The sequence below is a fragment of the Emiliania huxleyi genome (assembly GCF_000372725.1).
Source record: "Emiliania huxleyi CCMP1516 unplaced genomic scaffold EMIHUscaffold_3, whole genome shotgun sequence".
In the NCBI taxonomy this organism is placed as follows: domain Eukaryota; phylum Haptophyta; order Isochrysidales; family Noelaerhabdaceae; genus Emiliania; species Emiliania huxleyi.
In genome coordinates, this window is record NW_005199770.1 from 1,521,385 (window position 1) to 1,540,935 (window position 19,551).

The 19,551-nt window shown below is 64.6% G+C and overlaps 5 protein-coding genes across 5 annotated transcripts in view; 3 read left to right on the forward strand and 2 right to left on the reverse strand.

Annotated features, from left to right (window-relative positions):
* Positions 1–59: 59 nt before the first annotated feature.
* Positions 60–1,315, reverse strand: EMIHUDRAFT_195509 (hypothetical protein; the record flags this gene model as incomplete). Its single annotated transcript, XM_005775375.1, has 2 exons — positions 60–267; positions 360–1,315. 2 exons carry the CDS (start codon positions 1,313–1,315, stop codon positions 60–62), a joined length of 1,164 nt encoding a protein of 387 aa, XP_005775432.1.
* Positions 1,316–2,273: 958 nt separating this feature from the next.
* Positions 2,274–4,988, forward strand: EMIHUDRAFT_95602 (hypothetical protein; the record flags this gene model as incomplete). The annotated part of the gene is made up of 2 exons (XM_005775376.1): positions 2,274–2,324; positions 4,374–4,988. The coding sequence occupies 2 exons, from the start codon at positions 2,274–2,276 to the stop codon at positions 4,986–4,988; spliced, it is 666 nt and encodes a 221-aa protein (XP_005775433.1).
* Positions 4,989–9,661: 4,673 nt separating this feature from the next.
* On the forward strand, positions 9,662–12,110 carry EMIHUDRAFT_447768 (hypothetical protein; the record flags this gene model as incomplete). Its single annotated transcript, XM_005775377.1, has 9 exons — positions 9,662–9,862; positions 9,995–10,336; positions 10,419–10,715; positions 10,748–10,885; positions 10,912–10,979; positions 11,020–11,077; positions 11,232–11,441; positions 11,522–11,609; positions 11,699–12,110. The coding sequence occupies 9 exons, from the start codon at positions 9,662–9,664 to the stop codon at positions 11,896–11,898; spliced, it is 1,602 nt and encodes a 533-aa protein (XP_005775434.1). The 3' UTR covers positions 11,899–12,110.
* A 358-nt stretch (positions 12,111–12,468) lies between these two features.
* On the forward strand, positions 12,469–16,521 carry EMIHUDRAFT_195514 (hypothetical protein; the record flags this gene model as incomplete). The annotated part of the gene is made up of 9 exons (XM_005775378.1): positions 12,469–12,544; positions 12,650–12,730; positions 12,806–12,925; positions 13,076–13,312; positions 13,475–13,711; positions 13,874–14,084; positions 14,319–14,658; positions 14,750–14,776; positions 14,953–16,521. The coding sequence occupies 9 exons, from the start codon at positions 12,469–12,471 to the stop codon at positions 16,519–16,521; spliced, it is 2,898 nt and encodes a 965-aa protein (XP_005775435.1).
* A 2,492-nt stretch (positions 16,522–19,013) lies between these two features.
* The window catches only part of EMIHUDRAFT_461196 (hypothetical protein), a gene marked incomplete at its 3' end in the record, with an annotated part of 6,155 nt that continues 5,617 nt past the window's right edge, over positions 19,014–19,551 (reverse strand). The window contains exons 15-17 of the mRNA XM_005775379.1: positions 19,301–19,491; positions 19,186–19,271; positions 19,014–19,044 (exon numbers count right to left, since the gene is read on the reverse strand). Coding sequence (XP_005775436.1) covers positions 19,014–19,044; positions 19,186–19,271; positions 19,301–19,491 — 308 coding nt within the window. The remainder of the gene's footprint in view (positions 19,045–19,185; positions 19,272–19,300; positions 19,492–19,551) is intronic.

Sequence of the window (19,551 nt, forward strand, 5' to 3'; positions counted from 1 at the left end):
GATTGTGAGTCGAATCGATCAAGATTGGCACCTATACGCGCGGCAGAGCTCCGTTAGTATCATCCTACTCTGGTCTGGTTGTTGGCGCCGTTCCGCTGCGCTCGTTTCATAACACTGCGTGTGGCCACCTCGAGGTGGTTCTTCACCGTCAGCGTGAAGGACGCATGCCGCGCCCAGCCCTCCGGCAGCGTCGCCGAGCCGGCCGCGCTGAGGTAGAGCGAGAGCTGCCCCTGCTGATCGTCGCCCTTCGGGTAGAGAAGAAGTGTCCTGCGGCAATATAGGCGTGAGACGTGGGGAGTGGCACGCCCCAGGAGCGTCCCATCCTCGAGGCGGCCAAGGGAATTCGGGGTGCGTCGCACCAGTTGAATGCTCCGGCCTGGAAGGTAGGAGAGTAGAGCTTCGTCTCCTCGATCTTTGAGAAGCCCGGGATATGCCATGTGTACTCGCCGGAGGGGAGGGAGGGCAAAGGCTCCCGGCTGAGCTGGTTGAGAAAGAGTTGATAGTCTCTCTTGTTGCCGTCGAAGAGCACCGTGAGGCCCTCTGCGTGCGATGCAAGAGTAGGAGGGCCGACAACCGTGCCTCTCTCTCCGAATATCAACACATCTCCGTTGTCGAAGGAGTATGAGGAGCCATTGTAGTACACGAGGTCGTCCGGCGCAAACCCGCCAGGTAGAGGTGGAGGCGGATCTCGCGTGAGATTGCGTAGGTAGCAGCCTATGGTGAGCTGGTTGTGGGCGAAACGCATTGCGACGGCCGTGCGGGCGAGATCACCAGCCGCTTGGCCAGCGACGCGTCCTCTCCAGCCGTAAACGAGCCGGTCGCCATTATCAAATTTCTTACCTGTGCCGTTGTAATAGAGCTCTTCGTCCAGTGCAAAGCCGCCAGGCAGGTGCGGAGGCTCCCGGCTGAACGCTGTGTGTTTGAACAAGACTTGAGAGTTTCCCTTGTTGCCGTCGAAGAGCACCGTGAGGCCCTCTGCTGCTCTTGCAGGGCCGACAACCGTGCCTCTCAAACCGAATTCCAGCCTATCTCCGCTTGTAAACTCGTGGCTCGCGCCGGCATAGTAAACAGTGTCACCCACCAAGAACCCGTTGTGCAGCGGCGGCGGCGGCCGAGAGCTGAGAAGGCCGAAGTGCACGTCAGCGTCGGCCTCGTTGCCGGGAAATCGCACGGACCACAGGAGAGGGTCAGACGCCAGCCCAATCACTCTTCCCCGCCGGCCATGGACAAGCTCGTCACCGTTTGGGAGGCGCTCGCTGCTACCGACGTAGTAATAGCGCTCGCCGACGTAGATATCGGAGAAGAAATCATGCATGCCGTCGCCGGAGAAAAGATTTAAAACGTCGTCAAGGCTGAAGGAGAAGCCATCATCGTCGTCAGCGCTGAGCGCAGCGCAGCGCAGCGCCGGCGACAAGAAGGCCAGCAGCAGCAGCATCGATGGACGGTCACCGTTTGGCGCTCGCTCTAGTCGGTGATTATTAGCGAACGCGAGAGAAGGAGCTCGGTGCGCGAAGAGCAAACAGCCAACCACACGCGGCGGCGCGCTTTCAAGAAACACAGCGCGGGTAAGTAGAGGATGGAGCTCCTTACAAGATCCTGCTCGTGCAGGTGGGGACCCTGTCCTTCTCCCACCCCTCGTTTGGCGTGCCCGTTTTATTTATTTATTTATTAGCGGCTTGAGAGAACGACGAGAGTGGAAGACCGCGAGGTGGCATGGAGGTTGCTGCGAGAATTGGCGAGAGATTGCGAAGAGAGATAAATAGATAGGAAGAGGCCGTGGGCCCGTGGGCGGCGGCTAGCTATCACCACACTCCTCTCCTTAAGGTGGTAGCAAACCCTTGGCGCACGCATAATATCTTGGATGGCCGGCATGGGGCCTGAGGCGTCGCCCATGCTTGGTGCAAGTAGATGGTAGAATGCACTAATAGGCACGTCGCGCAAGGTCGGGATCGCAAGTTATGCCCGCATCAAGCGCCGATTCAGAGTCGTCCAGAGTCGTGGCACACACGCCGTGGCAGGCCGTGTAGCCACTGAGATGGCCTTATGACGACCCCATTTCGACATCGTCCCTAAGGCCTCTGCTCATGAGCTCCATGCGGGAATGACTGGCTCAACCAACTGATCACAAATTCTCTTGATATCTCGAAAAGGCGCCTAAAGTCTTCATTGTGACAGCATAATTTGATGACTTCGATGTTGCAGAGAGAATTTGTGATCAGTTGGTTGAGCCAGTCATTCCCGCATGGAGCTCATGAGCAGAGGCCTTAGGGACGATGTCGAAATGGGGTCGTCATAAGGCCATCTGTGATCTGAGCAACCACACCGTCCGCCGTCCAGCACAATAAAATACTCCTCATCGCAAACCCCTGTCAGCAGTCCTCACCTCCGGGAATGTACGTAAGAGCCACATACACCCAAAATTGCGGTAGGGGGGTGGTCCTAAATAACTTTTTCCAGAGGAGGTACAGCAAAACTCCCTCGAACGACACTGGGCACGGGACTGGCGCGCACTGCGCACTGGCACTAACACAGGTACACCATAGAATTTATTTAAGAATCTCAGCGTTGCCGTCCAAGTGTTCCGTCGCAGAACGGGGCCGAGGAGAGCGATAGTGAGAGGATGAAGCGGCAGGAGAGAGAACGACGAGAGCGGGAAGACCGAGGGCCCAACTTCAGAATCGTGCTTTTTGGGTTCGTGGCAGCTAGATGCTAGTCGAGGGACTCGGTAGTTGTGACCCCCCTGAGTAGAGCTTTTGTGGTGCTGGTGTACTTCGGTGTACGCAATAACGGGACAGGGTAGTCGTTCTCTCTAGCTCCCCTTCTAGCTCTTAGCATGAGCTGTTTGAAAAGGGCGGGGCTAGTTTTTCTTCTTTCTGGCGGCATGAGCGGCGGCCTGAGCCCAACTCTGCTGCTCGATCTGGCGGTGGGCGACCTGGCCGCGCTGCGAGCCTTCCTCTCCGGGTGGGGGACGCGCGGCAAGTCGTCGCTAACGGCCCAGCTCGACGCGCGGCTCGACACCGAGAAGCAAGACACGCTTCTCACCTGGGCCTCTCGGCACGGGCAAGCCGAGGCGGTGCGGCTGCTGCTCGAAGCCGGCGCGAGCGTCGGGGCGGCTGACGGCCGCGGCGCTTCCGCGCTGCTCATCGCGTGCCTGGAAGGCTACCTCGAGTGCGCCCGGCTGCTCCAGCAGGCTGGCGCGGCAGTCAACCAAGCCGTGAATGGCGGCTTCACTCCGCTGTTTGTCGCGTGCCAGGAGGGGCAGCTCGAGTGCGTCCGGCTGCTCCTCGAGGCCAGCGCGGCGATCGACCAAGCAACAGAGAAAGGCGTAACGCCGCTGCTCATCGCGTGCCAGAAGGGCCATGTCGACATCGCCCGGCTGCTCCTCGAGGCCAGCGCGGCGGTCAGCCAAGCCACGGATGACGGCGTCACGCCGCTGTACGTCGCGTGCCAGAAGGGCCACGTCGAGATCATCCGGCTGCTCCTCGAGGCCAGCGCGGCGGTGAACCAAGCCGCGGCTGGCGGCTTCACGCCGCTGCTCGTCGCGTGCCAGAAGGGCCACCTCGAGGTCGTCCGGCTGTTACTCGAGGCCAGCGCAGCGATCAACCAAGCCGAGAAGCAAGGCAGCACGCCGCTGTTCGTTGCGTGCCAAGGGGGACACGTCGACATCGTCTGGCTGCTCCTCGAGACCGGTGCGGCGTTCGACCAAGCCCGCAACGACGGCACCACGCCGCTGTACATGGCGTGCCAGAAGGGCCACCTCGACATCGTCCGGCTGCTTCTCGAGGCTGGCGCGGCGGTCAGCCAAGCCAAGAAGAATGGCATCACGCCGCTGTTCGTGGCGTGCGAGAAGGGCCACCTCGAGATCGCCCGGCTGCTCCTCGAGGCTGGCGCGGCAGTCAACCAAGCCCAGGAGGAGGGCGCCACGCCGTTGATCATGGCGTGCGGGGAGGGCCGCCTCGAGATCGCCCGGCTGCTCCTCAAGGCCGGCGCTTCGGTCAACCAAGCCCAGAACCAAGGCGCCACGCCGCTGTACATCGCGTGCCACCAGGGTCACTTCGACGTCGCCGCGCTGCTCCTCGAGGCCGGCGCGGCGATCAACCAAACCGACGAGCAAGGCGCCACGCCGCTAGTCATGGCGTGCCACAAGGGCCACCTCGAGGTCGCCAAGCTCCTCTCCTCCTACGGCGCCTGCCGCGCCGCAACGCCCGTCGGCACGCCCGAGGAGGCTGCAACCAGCCGCGGCCACGCCGACCTCGCCGCCTGGCTGGTCGCCAGCCGCAGCTGGACGCCGCTCCAGCACCTCGAGGCGTGCCCGAGACTAGCGGCTGAAGAAGCGTGAGTGCATTGTCCTATCATTGTCCCTCTTACCGCAGGCGCTCACCGTCGACCGGGCGCGGTCGCTGCTGCGCGGCGGTGCGGACTCTTCAGCCGGCGAGCCTTCGGCCCTCGAGCGGGCGCGCGTCCTCTGCGCGTGGGGCGAGTCGAATCCGACAGCTGCGGCCGTCGGCTCCACCGTCGCGATCCACTCTCTGGTCTCGCGGCCGTCGATGAACGGCAAGGTCGGCGTCGTCGTCTCCGCAAGCGCTTCGACGGGACGCTTCGGCGTGCGCGTGGCGGGCGAGGCCAAGGCCCTCGCACTGAGGCGCGCTACGGCCTCTCCCCCACTCGCCGGATCCTCTCTTTGGACACACCCCACGCCTCTTCCCTTCCTCAGGCCGGCCAACCTGGAGCCAGCGGCTGAGGCGGTGGAGGTGGGCAGGCTCATCCTCAAGGTGGCGGAGTGGTCGCCGCAGTCGCACGAGCTCTTCCCGGAGGCGGCTCGCAAGCGGGCGGTCGAGGTGATGCGGCTGGGCTACCTGATCGCGTGGGACGAGGAGCGCTTCGACGGCGAGGGGGCGGCGCCGGGGCTGGTGGACCTCTGGCGCAGCTTTGTGCTGCCAAGGGTGGTGGTGCGGGCCGCCGCCGCAGACACACCGCGTTCCCCATGATACACGTGTCGTTCTGCACAATCTGTCTGTTGGTGTTGCGAGTGTCGCCACACCGCTCACCGGTTCGGCGGGGTGTGACGTCTGAGAGCGACGGGTGACCACGCCCCCCCCCCCCCCCCGGCGTGGGAAATACATTTTAATTTCCCACTTCCCAGCGGTCAGACTGCCCACTAGAGACTAGACGTCTGAGTACTAGAGTTTTCTCTCCAGTGTCCAGACACCTCAGAGAGTGCAGAGATCTCCACTCTTTGGGGCACGGCGCGAGTTGCACCGGGGTTACCCAACAGTCTCTCCGCGTGGGTTGGATTTTAGGCAGTGCGTGTGGGATGTTCGGGCGCGCTCCCATCTCCACGCCCTCGTCGCATGCACATGTGCACGCACTCCCCTCCTGCGGGGTCTCTGCACGATGCGCGCAGCGCGCGCCAACGTACCAGAGCTCTGTGTCATTGTGCGCCGGCCGCTTGTGCTGGCGCCTCCGGCTCCGCTTTCGCGCACCACCAGAGCCAGGCAGCCAGCCGCCTGCCTCACCCCCTCCCTCTTCAGTCCCCTCCCCCGCCGCCCCGAGAGCGCGCCTTCTTCCTCCGGGCGTGCAGCTTCGCCGCCCTCTTCGCCTGCCGCCAGAGGCTCGCGTTTGCCCGCCGCCGCTGCTTCGCGCTCGCCCACTCCGCCTTGGCCGCCGCCGGCTCGAGCACGCGCACGTCGATGGGCGCGGCCGGGTCGGTGGCCGAGAGGAGCGCGTCCGTCGCCCGCTCGAGGTCCTAGAGAGGAAAGCTTCCGAGAAGGGTCCGTGGTGTGCCATCTCTATCTCTCGGCTGCATCTTGGCGAGAGCTCGAAGTCCTCGTGGTGCGCGTCGCGGCTGGCGGCGTTGCGCTCGGCCGCCGCCTGCACACTGCCCAAGCTGGGCAGGGCGGCGCACTCGGGCAGCCGCGCGTCGAGCAGCCTGCGGAGGGGAGACGCTGTGAGTCAGTCAACCGAAGGCAGAATGAGGGAGGCGATGGAGAGGGTTGAGAAGAAGAGAGGTGTGTGAAGGAGAGAAGGGTCGAAGTGGTCAAGGAGAGAGGCCAAGAGCAGAGGTCGCCATGGTGAAGAGGAGTCGGACAGTGCGTGCGTGCGTGTGTGTGTGTGTTTGTGTGTGTGTGTGTGTTGCACTCCTGGCCGCGGTGAGCCACTCCGACTGCGCGTCCGCGCGGCTCGCCGAGAGCTTGCCGTTGCTGCGGTTGGCGAGGACCCACGGCTTCGCACCGTTCCAGTGCAGCACGCACGCGCCGCACCAGCGCGCCTTGCCCGAAGCCATCCCCGCGCCCGAGCCCGCCGCCGCCGCAAGCGACGCCGCCGCCCAGCCACCCGCGCGACTTCCCTCGGGCGGGCCGGGGTGCACGCCGTGGGCGGGCCTACCGGGAAGGGTCCGCGAAAGGTCGCGTGCCAGTGTCCTTGGGGGGCAAGGCCGCTGCTCGCCCCGGGTGTGCTGAGGGCCGGCTGTACAGCCCGCAGCACGTCTCCACCTCGCAGTTCATGCCGGCGCCCAGGGACGCGAAGCCGTACGCGCAGCCGAGGAGCTGCATTGGCGGCTGCGACTGCCCCTGCGCCTCATCCCAGAGGGCGTCCTATTCGCAGATGTCTCTTTCGCCCCTCACAGCCTTCTGCTTCCTCCACCCCCGCGCCTCAACTCCGAGGAGCTGTCCTGCCGGTGCATGCTGAGCAGCGCCTCGAAGGCTGCCGTCGCGCCGGCCTTCCGCCACCGGTCCAAGTAGAGGAGGGAGACGCCTGAGCACTGGTTGTTCAGTCAGAATTCGTCATCGACCTCCGCCGCCAACCCTCGCAGAGGAGGGAGACGCCGGCGTTGAAAGCGCTGCCTGCGGGTGCGGCACGCACTCTCGAGATTACCCGAGATCACCCGAGATCACCCGAGATTGGATACCCGAGTCCAGGAGTGAAGGCGCCGCCTGCGTGCGGCACGCACTGCCGCATCGCCTCGCGCTGCGGAGGGCCGATGGGCCCGGCAGGCGCGCCTACGCATCATAAATCTGGAGTCAACGGCCAACCGTTCATCTCTTAATGCATAAAGTCCGATCGGACCGGCGGACCGGAGCCGGCGGCGGCGGCTCGGCGGAGGGTGCGGCTGATGGTCTGGTTGAGGCCCCCCTCCGACCTATGCCACGCAAGAGAATGAAACGGGTTCCTCAATGAACCAGGTGGATATGGTCTCGTTGAGGCCCCCCTAGTTCCGACCTCGCTGCATCGCGCAGCGCCACGGCGACGACTGGCTCCTCGAGATGCCACGGGGCGGCGCCTTCAACGCAATCTCGGGTGATCTCGGGTGATCTCGGGTGATCTCGGGTGATCTCGGGTGATCTCGGGTGATCTCGGGTGATCTCGAGGTGCCACGGGGCGGCGCCCGCTCCGGCGAAGAGGTGGGAGAGGTCGCAGCGCACGACTGTGTCGGCGTCGAGCCACAGCGTGCGCTCCACCTGTGAGTGAGAGTGACACACAATCCCTGCGCTGAACCAAGTGACGGCGTCGAGAGCCGCAGGAGCGTGCGGTCCACACACCGCCGGCAGCAGGTCCGCGAGGTAGAAGCGGACGAAGTTCTCCCGGGCACGGAGGTCGCGCGCGTAGCGGACGCCTTTGCTCTGCCGGCGGCGCGGCTGCGCCTCGACCGCGGCAGCGGTCGGGTGGTTCTCGTCCGAGGGGAGGAGCCGCGCGAGCCCGCGCCGCACCGCCGCCTGCGGACGCACCAGCGGACGTGTGTCGTGGGCGCGTCGAGGGCGTGTCATGGTAGACGGTAGACGTGTCGTGGATGTGTCATGGGCGTGTCTGAGCGTGTCGTCTGTCGTGGATGTGTCGTGGATCTGTCGTGGACGTGCCGTGGGCGTGTCTGGGCGTGTCGTGCTCGTGGGCGTGTCGTGGACGTGTCGTGGGCGTATCGTGGACGTGCCGTGGGAGGCGGCGGTGTCGCGGCGGCGGCGGGTGGTGAGGAGTGTCGCGGAAGTGTCGCGGAAGTGTCTCTCGGAAGCGTCGCGGCGCCGTCTCAAAGTCGACCACGCGCAGGCGGAGCCTCCCGCCCGCGAGGCGCGGATGCTGGGCGAGGCTGGCGGCGAGGCAGCGGCGCAGGGCGTGCGCCGCCGGCAGGGAGGCCGTCGTCGTCACCAGGTGCACGTGCAGCCGCGTTGACGGCCGGCTCGAAGCGACGGCAGAGGCGATGCTTGCTCCGACGGCCGGGAGGAGGGCGGCGTCGGCGGCAAAGGCGAGGTGGACCACCGTCGTATCCGTCCCGCCTCCCACCGGCGCCGACGTCGCGGCGCCGCCGGTGGCGTCGCAGTCCCATGTTGTCTTGCACGCGACTCGGCACACATCCCACACCATCCTGCGGTTCAAAACCTGCCACGCGCGGCAGCGCGGCGGCTCGCCACCGCCGCACGGAGACCGGCCGAGCGCCGCAGCCACCTCGGCCCAGGCGTCGCCAAAGACGGAGCTGCACAGGCCCCGCGCGTGCAAGGCGGCGCACGGGCTCAGCATATCGCCACTTCTCGGGTCCGAGGGCAGCCTCAACTGGAGTAGGCGGCGAGCGTGCGTCGCCTGTGCGGCGTCTTGTTCACTCCCCTTTAAGCTACCTTTGTGCCCCCTTAGGGGCACCCCTCCTGCGCTGCGCGTATGGTCACCCCTCCCTTCCGCCCTGTTGTTTTGGATGCCCCGCTCCGAGAAAGCATGTCTCGCAGCTGCGAGAAAAGACCTTCTCTGTCGCCGTTCACGTTCACGCCCTTGTGGGGTCAAGCGAGATCAACATGAATCGTACGGACAGATTGATATATGAGGAAAGAGACGCCCCCCCCCCCCCCCCGCGCGCTTTTCAAGACACAGAGCTTTTCAAAACGCGCTTACCGAGCGCGCGAAGCAGGAGCCCGCCCCCGCGCGGTTTTTGCCGCTGCTTGTGCTTCTCTCTCCGGACTCTGGCGATGGACGCCACCGCGACCCCTCGTGGCATCTCTGTCGGCGAGCTAGGGGCTCGCGGACGGCCGATTAATAAACAGTGTACAGCCGTGAGAATTAGTTCAACTGTGAACGGGGACATGTGCGGGACGTGTCTGCCTTCTGCTCTCATTGTCTGCCCTTGCGAGAGACGCCCGCAACCCACGGCTCTTGTTTGTGCGGACCGCAGCTTACCCCTCTTACCTCTTGCCTAAAATCCTTAGGGCCGGCTCTGGCCTGAGTGCCGGCCGGAGCTAAGAAACCACGGCGTGGGGTGGATGAGGGCTGTGGAAAGGCATAGAAACGGCGGCGTGCGGCTCAATCCTCTTTTCTTAATGCCAGCTACTGCTGTTCGAATCGTTCGGCGGGTTCGGAAAGGGGGGTCCGTGAGATCCTCCGGAAGGCGGCGGACGTGCTACAGAACAAGCTGACGCGGGCCCAGCCAGTACCTCGATGAGGTGACTTGGACCACTAAGAATTGGCTGGGGCTGCAGAAGCAGCGTATCTCAGTCGTTCTCACACGGCAATCGCAGAGCAGGTTGTGAATGAGCTTGCCTGTGGCGGGGGTGGGCGGGTGCACGGAGCTAAGTGCCTCGCCTCTCTCGCAGGAGTCACTGAGGCGGCTCCAAAATGCCTTGCGACGAAAATTCTTTGATTTGCGTGTCCGTCATCGGCGAGACGCCGGCCAGCAGTCCCTCCAACAACCATGGTCGCGAAGCTCAACCTCGACGCGTCCACCTCGGACGAGCGGAACGCGGGCGCTCCACTCGCCAGCGCCAGGGGAGGTCCGACGCAGCGGCTGAACTCGGCACGGGCCTCGCCCCGGACGGGCAACCTGGTGGAGAGCGCTCAGGATTTGATGAATGCGGTGCTGCCGCCCGTCAACCCAGCGAGCCAGGGGTACGACGTGCTTGGCCTTCCGTCGCCGCGCAGCTCGCCGCCCGGTGGACCTCCGCCGCCCGGAGGACCGCCTCCTCCGCCTCCTGGCGGGCCGCCGCCGCCGCCGCCGCCCAGCGGTCCTCCGCCTCCGGCCGGCGAGGAGCCACCGCCGCGCCCATACCGCGAGCCGTCGACGCCGGCCTACGAGGAGGAGGACGTGTTCGAGGTCGCCGTCATGGGCGAGGACGGCGACGTCGTCGGCGCCATGTACGCCGGTGAAGGGCTCACGTCGGCGACACTGAGCGAGGGAGCAGCGGGTCTCGACTGGGCCGCAGAGGCGCTGCTGCTGACGCACGAGCCGCTGCGGCGGGACATGCTCGAGATGCAGCGCGTGCTGACGCCGCAGTACTTTGGCGACCTGCCCGAGGTCTGGCGCGTCAACTGCTTCTTCCGCTTCTTCGACGGCTGGTGTGCACTCGTCGCCCAGCACCAGCGCGTGCAGGTGGAGGCCACCCGAGATCGCACGAGATCGAGATGAGCAACGAGATCACACGAGATCACACGAGACCACACGAGATCACTAGGTGGAGGTGCACCACGACTGGCTCGCGGCCTCGTGCGAGGGTCTGCCGGACGGACACCGCCGCGAGCTGCTCGAGCACGCCAAGGAGGTCGAGACGGCGCTGCTGGCGATCTCGCGCATGGAGCCCCGCATCCTCGGCGAGATAGCGGCGCTGCACACGGCGCTGGGGGGGGATGACCCGTGGTCGGAGGAGGCGCAGCTGCTTCGCGATACGGTCGACGCGCTCTTCACAAAGCTGCGCTCCTACCTGACCAAGCAGGAAGAGCTGCTCCCGCCGCTATGCCAACCGTCATCACAAGTGCACTCATTCTGAATCACTGCCTTCCGCAGGAGGAGCTTCTCCCGCCGCTGCTCCGAGAGCACTGGGGCACTGACCGCTGCGCGCCCGACTACGTCCAGCGCACCCTCGCCGCCGCCGCCAAGGCGCGCCGCGTCTACACCTACGAGCCGCCAATCACTGATGAAGAAGTCAGCCGTTGACTACTCCCTGCAAGGCGCCTCGCGGTGGCGGCGCCGTCAAGCTGCTGCCTTGGCTCCCACACTGCCAGCGCAAGCCATCTCCGTGTGATCTCGGTGTGATCTCGGTGTGATCTCGACTGCAGGATCCTGCACTACCTGCGCAAGCGCGACCCGAGCCGCGCGCGCATCTTCGTGGCGCAGGTGCGATCTCGGCTCCTCTCGGTGTGATATCGACTCATCTCGGCTCATCTTGGCTCATCTCGGCGCCTCACGAGATCACACGAGATCACACGAGATCACACGAGATCACGCGAGAACACACATCTCGGCTCACCCCGCCTCCCCCGTGGCGCAGCTGCCTCGCATGCAGCGCATCCGGCTCGCCATGGGGGGGGGAGGCGCGTACACGACGCACCTCGAGACGCTGCGCGCCATCCTGGGCGTCGACGCACCGGCGGGGATGCGCAAGCCGCCTTCTTCGGCCGTGGCGGTCGCAGCGCGGACGAGCCAGGGGGACGCCGTCTCTGCCGCGGCACAGGAGCCCGACACGGCCAAGCGCGAGAAGGCGCGCGGACACGCGGGGAGCGGACGGCGCGCGCCGGCGCGCGCGAAACGGCGTCTCTTCATGGCTGCGGGTGTGAGCAGGCGCGGAAGCAGGCGCGGATGAGCGCAGTGCTCGCCGCCGCCAACTCGGAGCGCCACTCGCAGACGAACGCGTCGGAGAGGCGCAGACGTCGCATAGCGAACCGTAGCCCCAGCGCCGCCTGCCCGCCCCTGTGAAAGTACTCGACGCTTCCCACCACGGCTTGCGCACCCCGCGAGTCTCGATCAATCTCGGCCAGTCTCGGCTCATCCGCCTCCCCGTCCTTCCCTCCAGCGTTCGCGAGATGGCGATGAGCACGACGCCGCTGCACAACTACGGCGGCGACGAGTTCAAGTGGGTCAACAAGTTTGAGGCGCCAAAGTTCGACCTCTGGGGCAAGATCGGCGTCGAGAAGCCAAAGACGCCGCGCCGCATGTGACGCGTGTGCGCGTGGCCGCTCCGCGAGATCACGGTTTGCGCGCAGCTACTCGCATTGAGCTCGGCAGCCGTATGGGGTTACTCGCACCGGCCACGAGGCGCGAACTGATCTTGGAAGGCTGGCAGGGCGGGATTGTTCTCTGAGATGTGGCGATGAGTCAGACAGGAGACTCGGCTAGGAGATGCGTAGAGTGAAACGCTCACTGATGTGCAGAAATTATGATCTCATCGCCCTCACGCCACGGTCCTCTGTTGTGTTCGCGAGCGTGCGCCGATCTAGCATCTACGAACTACGACTCTCTCCATTTATTGCGAGAAGAAAATACGTCAAGCGCTGTGCGCTGGTCTGTGAGAGGTTGAGGTGCGAGCCCTGGATCCCCTTCACACTGCTGGAGCTCCTCAGCAAATGTAAGTGCCCTAACCCTGGAGAATTGCCTGGGGGTGCGCGTTCGCAGGGAGGGGGCCGAAAAATAACCACGGGTGAGCGGCACGGTTTCCTTGAGCAGTGCTGGAGGGCGCTCGGGACGCACGTTTCATCCATCCGTCATGGGCCCCTGTTGGGCCGCATCCGATGCTTGTGATCGCTTTCTCAATCTCGGCCTTGTTTCACGAAAGCGAGGCTCTTGCTCAGTCACAGCCACCAGAACGTTCGCCACGAACCATATCAGTGCAGCTCCCACCAACTCTAGCCGATGACAATCACGAGCTCGATTCCGGCTCTGGAGAAGATGCGATTGGAGATTATGCCTCAGGCGAGGTTGGCCTTGTGGGAGATGATGCCTCGGGCGAGGGGAGCGACTCGAACGCTGGACGCCAGAGCGACGAAGGCTCCGGTGCCAACTTTTACTCGCGCCAGCCAGCAGCCCAAGCGCCCCGCCAAAACAAGCGCCCCAAACCACCCCCCTCAGCCGTGACGCCGAAGTCACCGGTGACGTCCCCGTCGTTTCCGTCTCCAGCACCGGCAGCCTTGCCACTGGCCTCATGCGTTCGGTACTGCGACCGCAACACATTCCCGTGGCACAACAAATGTCTGTGGCGGAATGCCAAATGCGCGCTCTGCAGAAAGTGTGAGCGGTTGCCATTTCAGCCACCGCCGCCTCCGCCGCCTCCGCCGCCGCCGCCATCGCCGCCTCCGACGACGCCCCTCTCCTCTGTTGGCGTCTACGGCTGCCCCTCAGACCAGACAGCAAACGAGCGCGACGCGCTATGCTACTCGGCGTACTACTTCCTGGGAGACGTGAGTTGCATCGGCGCTTGGCCGACGCCATGGAGCATGAACGCGATCGACAGCGACAACCATCTTCCAGAGTGTCGCCAGCGCTGCGATGCAAGCGCGCGCTGCATCGGACTCATGGTCGTCAAGTCCCTCGCCAGAGACGGCGCGATCTGGTTCACTTGCTCTGCGGTAACTTCTTGTACGGGCACACAGCGAGCAGGCAGCCACCGCACGTACATGAAGCACGCTCTGCCGCCGCCTCCCTCGCCGCTGCCGCCGCCTCCGCCGCCTCCGCCGCCGCCGCCATCGCCGCCTCCGACGACGCCCCTCTCCTCTGTTGGCGTCTACGGCTGCCCCTCAGACCAGACAGCAAACGAGCGCGACGCGCTATGCTACTCGGCGTACTACTTCCTGGGAGACGTGAGTTGCATCGGCGCTTGGCCGACGCCATGGAGCATGAACGCGATCGACAGCGACAACCATCTTCCAGAGTGTCGCCAGCGCTGCGATGCAAGCGCGCGCTGCATCGGACTCATGGTCGTCAAGTCCCTCGCCAGAGACGGCGCGATCTGGTTCACTTGCTCTGCGGTAACTTCTTGTACGGGCACACAGCGAGCAGGCAGCCACCGCACGTACATGAAGCACGCTCTGCCGCCGCCTCCCTCGCCGCTGCCGCCGCCTCCGCCGCCTCCGCCGCCGCCGCCATCGCCGCCTCCGACGACGCCCCTCTCCTCTGTTGGCGTCTACGGCTGCCCCTCAGACCAGACAGCAAACGAGCGCGACGCGCTATGCTACTCGGCGTACTACTTCCTGGGAGACGTGAGTTGCATCGGCGCTTGGCCGACGCCATGGAGCATGAACGCGATCGACAGCGACAACCATCTTCCAGAGTGTCGCCGGCGCTGCGATGCAAGCGCGCGCTGCATCGGACTCATGGTCGTCAAGTCCCTCGCCAGAGACGGCGCGATCTGGTTCACTTGCTCTGCGGTAACTTCTTGTACCGGCACACAGCGAGCAGGCAGCCACCGCACGTACATGAAGCACGCTCTGCCGCCGCCTCCCTCGCCACCATTACCGCCGCCGCCGCCGCCGCCATTGCCGCCTTCACCGCCACCGCTTCGCACTAATGTGAATGGGTTTCCTTTATCTGTGCCTGTGGACGCACAACGAACATCAAGATTTGTGCTTCCACGTTCGTCACCAAGGTTGCTGCTAACGCTTAGTCAACTCAGCAACCAGAGCGTGCCCTGCAGCGAAAGGGTGCTGGCACGCAGCTATGACGGGCATGAGTGGGAGAGCGTGCGAGCTGCTGGCTTGAGGACAAAACTGTTGCAGATCAACTGCAGCAGCTCCTTGACTTGCGCAGTAGCTCTTGAAGGCACTTCGTGCTCATACCAAGTTGATGCTACCTCGCTCAGCCAAGTGAGCGCTGAAAGGATGATCTCGCGGCTCCTGACGCAGGCAACCTTTGGACCGTCTCGGTCTGACATCCACCGTTTCGTGTTAGCGCACGGCACTGATCCCATAGCTGGGCCAGCCTCATGGGTAGCTGTACAGCAAGCGCTACGCCCGACACTGCTGAGGCACTATTTACGCGAGCGCTCAAGTCCCCGTCAGCGGAGTGCATCCGCAGTAGGCACAGTGTTTGGGCCATGTGACCCCGGTTCGCGGTGGCATCGACACGCATTCACTCTCCGGGATCGGTACAACACCAACTGCCACGGCGGCTTTGGGCAGCCGTTTAGCCGCCCACCTCGCGCCTGCAATTATCACCGCAGTTTTGACACGTCTGCGCTGGAAACATCCGACGGAACTCTCACATTTTTGCCGCGCGAAAAGGAGACGGCGACAGCGGTTGTGGACGAGCTCGCGCTGTTGCTCACCGACGGCCGGCTGGGTGCTGTGAGCCGGCGAGTGATCGCTGAAGCGTATGGAGAGGCGCTACTAGCTGCCTCGCCAGGCCAAGATCCTGACGACAGCAGGCAGCAGTGGCGAGATCGATCAAGAATGCGGGAGCAGTACAGCACCACCCCTGCGCAAGAGGCGCTTAGAGTGGCCCAGAAGCTCATCATCGCAGCGCCTGAATTTCACTTCACCGGGCTTGATATTGAGCGGGGCCCACGCCACAGCGTGGCCACGCTGGCCGCACCGGGCGGCCAGCCATTCAAGGCGATTGTGGTGCTCTACATGAACGGTGGGCTCGACTCGTGGAATGCTCTGGTTCCCAGCTCGTGCTATCGCGATCTCTATTCAGAGTACCAACGGCGGCGGGGAAAGGTCGCCCTGAACAAGTCAAACCTTCTTCGCCTTCCTGCCGACATGGCGGAACAGCCGTGCGACTTTTTTGGGCTGCACCCACGGCTAACGGCACTCCAGCGGGCCTATATTGCCGGGGATGCGCTCGCGATAGCCAACATTGGCGCATTGGTCGAGCCCACCACCAAGGAGCAGTACTTTGCGCTCGGAGCCGTGCAGCTGCCCCTGCACCTCTTCGCTCACAACATCCAACTGCGTTGCGCGCAAAACCTGCATGCGCAGTCGATCCGGGCTAAGGGGATTCTCGGTCGCACCATGGCGGCGCTCGACAAGCAGGAGCGTCGGCATCGGTCGCGTCTCTTCAGCACGAGCGGCAGCGCCAAGATGCTTGAAGGCGCGCCGTACGAGCCCGACTTTCTCAGCAAGGAGTCTGGCGTGGTTCGATTTCGCGAGTTGGGAGAGTTGGGCGCCAAGATTAGCAACATCACCTCGCCCGTCTCCGGATCAGTCTTTGCGGAAACGTATAAACGAGCTCTAGAGCAGGCTCTACGCTCAACAGAGGAGCTCGGCGCTGCTTTAGACTCACAGACGCTCTCGACTGCGTTTGCCGACGACCCCATTTCGATGCAGCTGGCGCAGGTTGCGAAGGTGCTCAAGCTGCAGCCGCAGCTGCAGCTAGAGCGCGCGGCATTCTTCACCGAGCACTTTGGCTTTGACACGCATACCGATGCGGTCGAGATTGTGGATCGCAAGCTGGGGGAGGTCAACGCCGCCCTCGCGAGCTTCGAGCTCGAGCTCAAGGCGCAGGGCCGGTGGGAGGGCGTCACCGTCGTCACCGTTTCCGACTTTGGCAGGACCCTCAGCAGCAACGGGCAGGGGACGGACCATGGGTGGGGAGGCAACACGTTTGTGATGGGCGGGGCGGTCAAGGGTCGCCGCATTCTCGGCAGCTACCCGTCAGACATCAGCGAAGGTAGTGACCTGGACCTGGGTCGCGGTCGCATGCTGCCAACTACTTCATGGGAGGCTTTATGGAACGGTGTGCTCGAGTGGTTTGGCGTGGAGGCGAGCCAGATGGACGCTGTCCTGCCCAACCGCAAAAATTTTGCACCATCACAGCTCTTCAACGTGTCTCAGATGTTTGAGAGATGAGCCTCGTTTGTACGCGTGTGAGGCGAGTAGTTGGGTCGACCAGCCAAGTCATGAGTGTCCGCGCGTGTGCCGCGTGTGTGTATGTGTGTGGCGACCGTGTGCACCGTGCGCGAGCGATCGCAGGAAGGCGAGCGTGTGTATGATATTTTGTGTCTAGTTTTCTTCCTAGTTGGTGGGCGAATCGATCGTCAAATAAAAACCGACTACGCGCATCAAACACTATCCTCGCCACCTTGCGGCGACTGCAGGCTCAGTGACGAGAGGGCAGTCAGTCCTCCGATGTCTGGAGGCGGAGCGGAGCCTCGCTGGTGCAGTGCCGCGGCGACGGCCGCTCTGCCGATCCGGGCAGAGCGCGCAATCGCCGCCGACCGTCCTTGGCCTTGAGACTTTGCTATGCCTCGCCCTCGCGCAGCCCTCGCCCACGGCCACGGCTGCAGCTCGACGCTGGCCGATCTCGAAGCCGAGCGCGTCGCTTTGCCCGCAGCGACTGCGCGCTCCTGGAGCCGGAGCGCAGAGGCCAGGCGGCGTTGTTCGAGTGTTGGCTCCTCGGAGGAAGGCCGGCGTCTTCTTAGCCCCGCTGGCACATGGCGACGCGACGCGGTCGACCTGTCTCCGCTGGCTTGAGCTCGAGTTTCCTCCGTGGCTGTCGCCGTCGCCGGAATTGCAAGCGTTGTGTGAGCGAGGGCCGAGGCCAGCTCGTTCGTGCTGTCGTCTGCTGGGAGTATTGTCCGACGGTCACGGAGCGTCGGCATCGAGAAGACTGGCGCGCGCACAGCACGCACCGGGCAGCACCTGGGTTCTGGCACTTCGCTCTCTCTCGAGGTCTCTTCATCTTGAGCACTTGAGCACTGGATAGGGTCGATTCCGCATGGTACGGGACCCTTCGATCGTCTCGCCCTCCCTCACAGGTGTGTTCATGGGGGGGGTTCACTCTTATGGAGCAAAGCATCGGCCCCGCTCGAAAGAGTCCAAGATGGGTCCTCGGAGCACGGAGGGCGGGGCCTCTACTCGCCAGGCACCAGGTACCGGTAACTCAATCAAGCACACGCGAAAAGAATTTATTGTACCGCCCCTCGCACAATACTGGGCGGCACGCGAAAAGAAACTCGACCGCGGTGGTCCGTCACACGTCACACGAGCAGACAGGCTCGCGACACACACAGGCTAGTGCCATTTCACTGGCACAGCCCGCGTTACAAAACCTTGATTTTGACCATGCGCGAAAAATGTACCTCTCGGTGCCTTCCAGTGGAAGCTGCGACCTCGCCGAGTAGACGGCGGCACACAGCAGGTGGCGCGGTGTGCCGCCGTCTACTCGGCGGGGTCGCAGCTGCCTCTGCGCGTCCTGGGGAGGTACATTTGTTGCGCGCCGGAGACGACTCGACGCCGCTGAGATCGGAGATCAAGCTCTGACAGGTCACACGTCGCTCCTTTGACGCCGACGTGACTCACCCGTGCAGACCACATCAGGACACGGTCTCGACGCGCTCGGTACGACGCCTGCGACCTGTCTCGGGTCAGGTGGCACGACGCTCATCGCGCCTACCAGCGCTGCCGTACAGGCTGCCACGACGAGGTCGAGCACGCTTCTATACGCTCGCCGAGCCTTCCTTTCCATCCCAGTAGGCAGCCTGGGAACGGTGGCGGTCAGAGGCAAAGCCTACGAGGGGTGGTGGAACCACATGTCACGGCTACTGCCGGCTCCACCCCACGATAGCCTCCGAAGGCTGACTTTGAGGCACCATCATCGGACGATGTCGACGAGTTGGGTCGCTCTCGCGGTAGCCAGATGACCTCTCTTCCTAGGATCATCGGCCATGGCCGCAGGAAGCGCGGGGGAGGGCGCTGGAAGCAACACGGAGCTCCGTTGGAGACGTTTTCAAGATTAGCGTGTCAGAGACAGAGTGAAATGGCACTAGCCACACAGCTCACACGAGGCTCTCGAGGGCACAGCGCACAGCCGCGAGCCGGGGACAGGCGCGGACTGGCACGTGGCAGAAGATTCGCCGTTCGAAAAGGAAACCGCCACACGCGTGTATACACGGCTCGAGTTAATTCCTCAACGCATATTAACGGCGGCCGCGCGCGCCGTGCGCACCGCCCCACCGCGCCGGCAGAGAGGCCGTTGCGGCATTTCTTCTGGGGCCCCCCCCCCGGGAAAGCCCGGCCGGGCCCCCCCCCCCGGTTCCGGGGCCCCGTTAGGGCTCCCGGATTTTGCTCAAGGGGCCGGTCAAACCCCCCCCCCCCCCCCCCCCCCGAGTGCAGCGCTCTGCATATAGCGCCAAGCCTGCCACTCCCGCACTCGCTCCTTGGCTATAGTACTTTGCGCCCCGCGCTGGGGCGGTCGGCCGACGCCCTCTCTCCGACGCCCCTCCGTCAAAATCATCGCCGCGGCGAGACGCCGCCGCCGCAACGGGTCGCGCCGCTCTCCCGGCGGCCCCGCTCGGCGCGTGCCGCACGCCGCACTGCCCCCCGGCTCGGGCCCCCGCGCCTCAGGCCGGCGCCGCCTCGGTCTCGTGCGGCCTGCGGGGGGAGCGTCCGAGAAGGGTCAGGGGGGGCAGGGTGCGAGGGGCCGGCGGCCGCCGCGGCCTCGTGCGCACCCTCCACGTCGCCGCGGATTACTTAAGTTAATTAATTAAGTATTAATTAATGTATAGTGCGCACCTCCACGTCGACGCGTTTGGCAGCGGCGCGGGCCCGCTCGACGAGAGGCCCGACAGCGCGTTTGCGCCCTGCTCGCGTGGCTGCGCCTGCGGCGAGACGGGGGGAGGGCGGCGACCTCACGTCGGCGCGGAGCCGTGGGGCGGCGGCCTGGTGCTGCGCGTAGCCGCGCCTTGAGCCACTTTGCGAGCTTGCGCCGCTTGGACGTGTCCGCGCTGCGGAGCACGCGCGCGCGCTTCGCCGCCTTGAGCGTGGGCGGCGCGTACCACAGGTCCTCCGACATGTTCGCGAAGCGCAGCTTGCACGAGCCTGCAGGGGGAGAGCGGCGGGTGGGAAAAGGAGGCAGCGGAAGGGAGGGGCAGCCTCTGT